Below are 10,024 nucleotides of genomic sequence, written 5' to 3'. Positions count from 1 at the left end.
CAGCATTTAATTATTTTTGTCTCAACTGTACCATCCGTCCTTCCAAGCAGTTTTATAGTGGCAAACACATCTAAAAGGCACCTGCACATTTTTTAAACTTTATAGAAGATTTGGTGATAGTGAAAAAAGACTTCTAATGCCGTTGAATCTTCGAAGGTACCCTTACCTGCGAATAAGTGTTCCAAGTATGCATATGTAGAAAGCACGTACCAATGAAAGCTGAATTAAGTGAGACATAGGAAAATACAGTAGCTTCCGAAAGAGCAACACAACATCATAGCTTTACTAAGTTGCGATTCACCACTGATCCAATGGTGTCGATTTGAAAAGTAATAGCATTTTGTGTTCAATTTTTATTGGGCTTGTCTAAAATAAAAAGTCAGAAAAAAAATGAACAAAGGTGTAAACAGTACAAAACAAATTCAGTAGTATAAACGTGACACTTTCCCCTCAAAAATACAAACTTAAATACCAGAGGCTTTGGTTTGTACCTCCACAAACAATTAACCAATTTCATAGACAAGCATAAATTATGTCAAATCTTGCTACAATGGCTATTTTGGAAACTGAAGATTTGTTTTTTTAGGATTATGTACAATAGAAAACAAAAATACAAGCTAAATGAGGTGTATGAAAAACATGACCCTCTTCCAGCACACAGCATCTAATCACAATATGAATCTTTAAAAGATCAAGTTTGTGTCCCACTCAATACAATGATCGTGTAGTAACACATCTGGGATGGTCGGGAGCATGAAAGATAACATACAAGTGTTGTGATTTTTTTCTTATTTTATTGATGGGCGACAACTTTTTACCCCTATATATCACTAAACTGTGTACATGTAGGAACTCAACAATATAGGAGCCAACAGCAAAGTTAAACAAAGCAGACTTAAAAGGAATATCAATCTTCATTGTTATGCCTATTTGTTTAAAATCTTGTGTACACAGAAGCATAATTGCAGTTTGAATAAAGTTACAATCACCCATCTAAAGATAGACTAACATCTCAACTCCAAATATTTGATCGGCAATGAGTCAGAGTCCTTAAAGCAGTTTTCCTATCACACAATTGTTATATCTCATGGTAGGAACCTATCCACATTGCACTTTGTAAACTCATTTAATTCTTTTTTCCAGAAGCATGTTAGATAACTTCCTTCTGACACACTTGTTCACATATAGTTTAACATACATATGTGCATATATATATGTATTTTGTTATCATTGATCCAACACTTTAAGGGAAAGAAAGCAACTTTGTTTTAAGATAAAACGTTATTCTTTTCACAGGAATCTAAAAATGGCGTTGCTGGTAAAGGGTTTGTTCTACTAGAAAATTAGAACATGGGAACCTCTTTCAAACCCCCACATATCTTAGGTTAGATCTTTGCAGTAACTCTGGAAATATAAAATATTTTTTTTTCTTTTTTTTCAATTACTTTGATTTCTTTTCTTTTTTGACCAAGCTTTAACTCTTCCCCTCACCCCGTTAGTTTGGACCTAAAAGGTACGGCTAGGAATAGTCTTTAACAAACTATAAGCTAAAGGCTATTCCAAAATTTCATCTGTTGACTTGAAGGACATTTAAAACAAAAAAATAAAAAAAAAGAAGCACTCAAAAGGAGCTGTTGGAGAAGGAGTGGAGCGGGGTGGGACGAGAGAAAGAACAATAGTGAGAGCTTGCGGCCTACGAAGCAGTTATCAGGCGTGCACACAGTGTAGAGAAGAACATTTCACAGCAGGTCCACTCGGCGATAGTACAGGAGGTAGGCTGTTCGGTCAGCAGACGGTTTTACCACCTGGTACTGGTTTATAACTTTGACTGACTGGTCATCTATGCGCAACCAGCCATTAAGACCAATCTGGAAGACATCTGTAGTGTAATGTCCGCCGGTTGCGCTGTTCCCATGGTGATAGACAACTACAGAGAAACAGGGCAGAAGACATTTATAAATATTATGCAAAAAGTATACAGAGATCATTTTATCAATTATGGCTTGATTGGTTTTTTTCCACCTAGAATGCTTTAATACTGTTTTCATTGTTTATATCAAATCCAAACAAAACAAATGGTAATTAAGTTTTTTCATGACTTTATTTTCGTAAAACCTATTGGGTCTAAAGAAATAAAAATAGGATGGTAAAACATTTATGCCACTGCTCAGTTCATACCTACAAAATAAATGAATTGTTTTAACGACTGAACCATGACTTATTTTGTAGCAAATTGATAAAGGATGTTAAAACAAAGGAAGTCTCTTAAAGCATTACTGAAAGTTTACATTAATGTCTGCAGTTGAATGCACTTTTAAAGTTTAAGATCCCAAACAACAAGCTTCAAAGCGTTAAGTGTTTGTTCCCCATCAATGCCTAATACAATGGAGATGTTCAAAGAAAATGCTTAAGTTACAAGTATATTCTGTGCTTATTTGTAAGGTTCTCATTACCAACTAGTCTAAGTGCAGTCACTTGGTGGCAAAGTTCTGCTTTAAAAGAAAAATGTACTTACCTCCACTAATGCTTTGTCGTGCAGATACATTATGTTCTTGCACCTTCCTTGTTTTATGAATACTCTTACCAGGCTTCGGACAGGCATGGAAAACGATTTCCCCAAGCTATGATTCTCCAACACTGCCAGATGGTGAAATGCAGCGACTTTTGCAACTCCGCCTCTAGATGTGATGTTACGGAGTATTTTAGGTGCCAACCATCAAACTTTCGTCAATTCTTTTTGCTGTGTTCCATCAAGACATGCAGAGAGGATCCAAGAGAGCCACGACAGAGGCAAATACAGCATATAACATGTTTACATACCATGGGATATTATTCAGAGAACTAGCTCATAAGGGAGAGGGGGAGGACAATGAGATTCTGCAGCAAGAACATGTATCCACTAGAAATATAATTACATATGACAAGTAACATTTCCTTCTGCTGGACACATGTTCCCGTATATTACTCACCATATGAAGAATTCCCAAACTAGTACCTTTCTGGAAAGAGGGCATGACTAGCAACAGTTAACCAAGGACTCATCTCTGCATTACTGAGGCGAGACACTGTGCTTTGTAAAAGCATTGAAGTACAATCTCGGAGCTGGCTGACCGAGGTCTGCCACAAGCCTTACCACAAGAAAAGAGCCTTGGAAGCAATCATGGCCCTGGTTGAATCCAAATGAATACCCTACAGAGGATCTTTCTTTGATAGGGCATAGTAGATCTTGATACGGAGAATACTTTCCTTCTTAGGTCCAGGGAAGCCCACAAAAAGCTGGTTTGTACTGGCAAATGCCGTCGAGGCACTACAACACTGCATGCCTGGCACCCAGCCTATGCAGATATTCTTCCACCTTGGTTGGATGGGGAGGAAAGAAAGCTGTAGCCCATATGAAATGAATTAACTACTTTTGGTAAGCAGGTTGGACAGGTGCAAAGAACAGACTTGTCTGGGAAGAAATTGTTAAGGACAGATGAACTAAGAGGGTCTGAAGCTCGCTGACCTTGCAAGAAGCAGTAAATCGCAACCAAAAGAACTGTTTTTAGAGTCAGAACGGGTACAAATCAACTGTGCAACAGCTCAAATGGATAACGTCAAAACAAGGTTCAAATCCCGCTGAACAATAAATGGAGAGTGAGGAAACAAAGCAAGTCTTTCAGAAAACATAATTAATGGTGATTTTAACAGGGAAGGTTGGGCAAGTAAAGAATGCAGTCAGCACAGCTAGGTAGGATTTAACTGCAGCCACCACCAGACCCCTGCTTTTCAAGCAGCAATACAAACTTTAAGGTATCAAACATGTAAAATGTAAAAGGATTAACTGCTTCTAACTCATTCCACCACACAAACATGTTCCAGTGGCTTGCGTAGATGGGTGAGATGGCAGGCTTCTACGATAGCATCTATGACTTAATTGGGTAAGCAAAGAAATTCTAGTAGGCACTGCTTAATCACTATTTATCACACAAGATACTGGAGTACTCCAATCTATGGTCACTTCTATCTTTTCACACTAAGAAGTTCAATAGGCTCATAAAAAGATATTTAAGAGGTCATCTCACCCACAATGTTACGTGGCATGCTTCATCATCAAATCGAGGTCTGTGGACCTGGGAGTTCTTATTTATCTTATTTCAGGACAAATTCAATCGTCCAGTTCAGGTAAAAAATATTAAAAGTACCTAGGGGTATACTCACGGAAATTACTTTTTTGTAGAGTACTCCATATAATGATTAAAACAAAAGATATGGTAAGGTGCAATGATTCATCTGACCATATAGAATCTGTCAACTACTCGTTCTTTTTGACCTGAACTGGAGTTCTCAAGAATCTTGTGCGATAAAGGTATAGATAGAAGGACATACTTGAATGTATACCTCTTCTCTACTGCGGGCTTTGATCTGCTTTATCACCTTGGTAGCAGCAGTGTGTAGGGACTGGGGTGCAGAACCTGACCATCCTGCTGCTAGAGCAGGTGCGCTCCCTTTTGGAGGGGATTAGGCAGCTAAGTATCTATATCAGCATGCTAGATCCTCCTCGCCAAATCTTGAGTGACCAGAATCAGCTGCACCTGATCCTCTCATACTTTCCTCATTAATGTGAAGATAAGCGGGAGTGGCTGCAATGTGTACAGCAGGCCCTGACACCCGGTGGAACTGAATGCCTCCAACAAAGTGTATGGCACAAAATGGAGGACAATTCCTGTTCCTAGACATAGCAAAGAGAATGAAAACCACAATCTGGAGACGATTGAGCTAGTCAGCTCCTAGTCTCTCAGTGAGAGATGACCAAAGTCATCTGTTCTAGCACTGAGGGAGCCTGAGAGATGGGATGCTAATGGTAAGACTCGCTGTCACTGCACCCATGTCCACAGGTGCATGTCACCCAAGTGCAGTGCCATCTGTTTCTTTCTAGACTCTGTTCACACCCACGGAAATGAAGCCCAGAAGCCAATTATCTGTGCCAGTATGCAGATTTCTAATTTGGGATCTTCTAAATGGAAAGAGACCATTCCACAGAACGGGGAGGTGGAAGAGCAGTGAGGAATCTGCAGTTAGAATATCCACCAGAAAGAGTGTTAGCAAAGGTAAGTAACTTATTCTTCGGATAGATACTTCTAACTGCAGATTTTTCATCCTGAGAATAGATACCAAACAATTACCTGTCGAGGTGGTGAGTGTGCGACGGCTGAGACCAAGAAGTCCTGCAGAAGCAAAAGGTCAAAATGCCCTTCCCATCAAACTTGGCTGTCAAAGAAGAGGTGTTTCGTGGACCTGTGCCCTAATGCACACATTGTGGCCTGGCATAGCAGGACAGGGCCTCCATGTGCCCTCAGTGCTTTTTTACGCTGCTTCTTGGCCAGTGCATGGCAGATCTTAATGCAGAGGATTATCCACTTGAAAAAAGTCCTTTCCTGCACTGCCTTTCTTCACCCCAGAGAACCCAATCTACCTAATGGTCACAGGTGCAATCGATATAAAAAAAAACATATCTCTCCTCCTCCTTCGAGGGGTTAGGTGAAGCAAAGAATAGCGGTCGCATGATAGACTGTTCGACGTGAAAGGGAGTCAACCTTTGGCACAAAGGTCACTCTCTCTAGTCCTCAGCACCAGTTTGCCCTGAAAGGTCGTGTGGTAGGGGGGCTGGCCTGAAAAAGCCTGAGGATCATTGAGGTGATAAGCTGAAGTTATCACAATGAGAAAGACTGTCTACAGTGTGAGAAGGCGTAGAGGGCAGCCGTGCATCAGCTCAAAAGGGGTGCACATAAATGGAGGGACCAAATTAAGATTCAACTGTGACATCACAGCCTTTAATAAATCACATAACAGGTAATTTTAACAAAGGTGGCTGGTCCAGTAAATGCAAAAATGCAGAAAGGGCACACAAAAAACCTGTAACAATGCCCAATGGAGGGGGCGTGGTTTGCAGCCAATGGTGATAGCCGCAATCTAGCAGAGCTCCGGCTCACGCGAAGCAATCCCCACACTATCCGTACAATAATCCGTATTGAACTGGACCCCAAAGACGCTGATTAGGCATCGGAGCATCAGAGGCACCCAACGATAGGGTGTAGAGCACAGACGACACTGTACCGGCACTCTGCGGAGAGGTGACGTGTAGCGGCCTGCAGCCGCGCCTGAAGCAGCGGCCTCAAGTGAATTGGCGGCCCGTGATCGCGCCGGATTTGCCACAACCCACAAGACAAGGTGAGCAGCGCTGGGCGGCACAACAGATAGTGCTCTGGCGCCTCACCACCTACATCAGCTTCCCATAGAGAGGCCCATCGACACCCGGTGACCATCGGCCACCCGGCCAATAACCCGCATGAACGAGGGCTCCAGTGGGGTCTACGCGTGTGCCCCAATTCCATCCTGCACCACTGCCTGGGCCTTCGACCAGGCCCTCACGGACACCAGGAGCTCCAGGAGAGGGGGGCGGTGCGTACAATAGGGGCCACACGGGCGATGCCACTCCATAAGTCCGCATCTAAAAGGTACAAGCTTCAGACTAATTACCCCTCACAGCTGAGAGACACAAGACCTCACGCTTCGGCCCTACTGGTCCCGTCCCCCGCCCCCCCATGCCCCCCTCAAGCACCTATACTGCCAGGGTCCACTTTCGGTGAGACATACAGTTACTACCTCATAGAAGGGGCTGCCCTGCTCTGAAGCGCCATTGCTAAACGGACAACCAAAGAGCTTGAAACTAGGCATCCAGGACCCACCAGGAAGGCGTTGTTCCACCCCAAAGGCCCCCGACCTCCACCGACGACCGGCACTATAAGACCGAGATCCCCCACGTGAGGGCCTGCCGCACGTATGAGCGCATTGTGACCAAGACGCTCCACGAGCCCCCCTATTACACACCTTTCACAGTTTCAATAGACGGTGCGAGTGGCTGGAGCCGCTCTAAGACTGGCCACTTTCTACCGGACCCCCAGCCGAACCAGATCAAGTCGAGAGCCCGGCATCACCCCACCAACGCTGTGCCAGATCCCGGTGTGGTGGCCGTAAAGGTCTTCCTTACTACATAGCGGGAAACCCGACAGGTCACCAGTAACAACCAGTCACAGGGCAGGCGGCGGTGAGTACTGCCTACAACCTGGTCAGCAGGCGGATCTACCCCCAAGACTGGAACAAATGGGGAGCTGGGGCCAACGCACGACCCAACAACTCAAGTTGGACAAATACGCATATTCCAAAGATCCCACAAACGCTGCCGCCTAAAAGACCCCTACTGTATCTAATTCAACACCCGAGGGCCAGCAAGAGGTCACACTGCAAGACAATGACCGCTCTCACGAACGTCCAAACAACGGTGGGGTCTATCTCTGCAGACGTGTTGTTCCTCCGCGCAGATTTCCTGCAGATGTCCTCCAAACTGGACGACCAAGAAGGCAGGTCCCGACGCAACAACGTGCATATTACAGGAGTTCCGGAATCCAGAGGGGGGCCTGCTATGGACCTATATGTGGAGGAGCTCATCAAGACACAGCTTCAACCAAGGGGGCTCTCCAGTTTCTTCTCGGAAGAAATAGCCCACAGAGTACCGGGCGATAAACCTAAACCGGGAGCTCCCCCCAGACCGTTCCTGGCCCGGATCTTAAATTTCAGAGATCGCGATGTCATCCTCCAAACAGCAGGAGTGGCTCCGCCATTGCGCATTGACAATTCCACAATCTCATTCTTCCCAGACTACACAGCGGCAGTCACCAAACAGAGAAGAAACTTTTTCGATGTCAAGAAAGAACTTAGGCGCAGAGAACTTGCCTATTCAATGCTATTTCCAGCGAGGCTCCGAGTGGTGGCGGACAGAAAAACGTGGTTTTTTGACACACCCAAAGATGCCCATGACTGGCTGGAGCCAAGTACATGGGTCTAGAAAAGACCGTAAACAGCAACGTTGGCCATCGGATACGACACCACGCAGCCAGAGACAAGCAGGTGATGAAGAGGACCCGCCACCTGCGGACTTGGGGAAGTGACAAACAGAGAATGACAGACACCTACTTCATAACGCCGCTATTGGGATAGCCACGTGAACCCATCCCAGCGAAGCACAATTACAGCATCAATCGTCTGGGGAGGCTTGGTGATGGCCCATCGGGGTCACACACAACAAACTTTCTACCTCCTTTCCGATGTCACGTGTCCAGTACAATTCTTACCCTTCCAAAGTCTTTGAATAATCGGGATGTTCGACGTGCTCCGGATGTTCTGTCTCCCCGCACGCAAGTACTCTTTCAGGGACTAAAGCACTCTGCAATGTTGGGGTGGCGGGTAGTTGTAAATCAGTCTAGCAGGGAGGGGGTGGAGGGAGAGCTTATGTTTATGTTATTGTTTACGTTTTTAATTATCTTGTTTATGCTTTGCAACCGAAAAATGAAGACATGCACTCTGAGGTTCGCACGCAGGGAACTCAATGACCCGCACACACGGCTCCAATGCCCCACAAGCAATTTCAAGTCCCAAGGGACGTAACCCCTGACCCCACACACTCACGACCAGAGGGCATACACAAGCTTTGTCCCACCCTCACCATTATATCCTGGAATGTGAATGGCCTACGCGACAAAATAAAGAGGGGGCTGATATTACAGTATCTTAAGAGACATACTCCCTCAGTGGTCTTCTTACAGGAAACACCTGATGGGGACAGCCACCCAAGCTCTGGATAGATGGGGCTTCAAGAGGATAGCTCACTCCGAATTCACATCTGGCTCCAGAGGGGTGGGAATACTGGTAAGGAAAAGCTGCCCGTTAGTGATACGAAGTACTCAGACAGATGACCAAGGGCGCTTTGCGGCACTTTCTTGTCAACGGGAGGGGCGTGCTTACAACCTGGCCTCCGTATATATTCCCCCTGCACTGCATGCTCTTGCTTTCCCAGCTCTGGGCACCTTTCTACTCTCACTGCCCTTAAGGTAACTGATTATGGGTGGGGGGGACTTCAACGCCATACTTGACCCTGCCCAAGACAGATCTCCACCGAGAGACCAGGGGGCTCCACACACGCACTTCCGAGATTTCTCAGTGGCAATGGAACTCATGGACGTTTGACGCATGCATCACCCCACGGATTGCCAATAAACGTATCACTCGGGAGCGCACAATAGTATGTCCAGAATTGACTACATCTTCACCTCCCCCGCAAACCTAGAGAACGTCCTGGAGATCGTACACCTCCCTAGAGGAATATCAGACCACTCCCGAGTATCAGTAACTTACACCTCACATCACACTGGGCGGAGACGGATATACCCCATATACACAGAATACCTGAAGGCCCCATCCATAAAGAAAAGTTTACACAAAACCACAAAGCACTACTGCCAAGATAACATGCGCTCTGTGACTTCTCCCTCAACTCTCTGGGAAGCCTACAAGACTGTCATACGCGGACAGGCCATTTCACTAATCACTTTGCACAAACGGGACAAGGCACTGCAGGTGCAGGAACTCGAGAGAGCGGTGAATCTGGCAGAGGAGGAACACATAAGAGACTCAACCAACGAAACAACCCACAAACTAAATCTAGCCAGACAAGCCTGTAGAGATCACCTGTGGAAAGACGCTAAGTCTAGAGTTAAGCAAACACAATATACTATCTACGAAGTTGGGGACAAAGCCGGAAAGCTTCTTGCCTGGCTTGACAAAACAGAGCGTGCCAGTCGCTGGGTGGCACGGCTAAACATGGCTTTGGGGGAGGACGCAACAGACCCACATGACATAGTTGCAGCCTTCGCACAACACTACGATACAGTTTACACACCTACCACTGTCGCTACTGAGGAAGAGTGCCAGGCCTTACTTAAGGACATACGTCTACCGACATTGGCAGCTCTAGAGATGCACTCACTAGAAGCACCGCTCACAGAGGATGAAATTAAGGCTGCAATTAGAGGGCTCCAACCGGGCAAGGCGCTGGGCCCAAACGGTATTCCCGTGGAGCTTTACAAAAATTAGGCAGATCAGCTGGGGCCTTATCTATTGAAGATGTACGAGGATAGTCTAGAAAAAG

At 45.5% G+C, this 10,024-nt stretch overlaps 1 protein-coding gene across 2 annotated transcripts in view; it reads right to left on the bottom strand.

The window, feature by feature from the left end:
- Positions 1-774: 774 nt before the first annotated feature.
- USP10 (ubiquitin specific peptidase 10) overlaps positions 775-10,024 on the bottom strand; it is a 333,623-nt gene continuing 324,373 nt past the window's right edge. For both annotated transcript variants that reach the window (XM_085638327.1, XM_085638328.1), the window contains one exon: positions 775-1,927. In XM_085638327.1, the coding sequence (XP_085494453.1) occupies positions 1,740-1,927 (188 nt within the window). In that variant the 3' untranslated portion in view covers positions 775-1,739. The remainder of the gene's footprint in view (positions 1,928-10,024) is intronic.

The sequence above is a fragment of the Triturus cristatus genome, chromosome 12 (assembly GCF_964204655.1).
Source record: "Triturus cristatus chromosome 12, aTriCri1.1, whole genome shotgun sequence".
In the NCBI taxonomy this organism is placed as follows: Eukaryota; Metazoa; Chordata; class Amphibia; order Caudata; family Salamandridae; genus Triturus; species Triturus cristatus.
The sequence above is the reverse complement of the archived record's forward strand: the minus strand, read 5'-3'. Positions and strand labels throughout refer to the sequence as shown.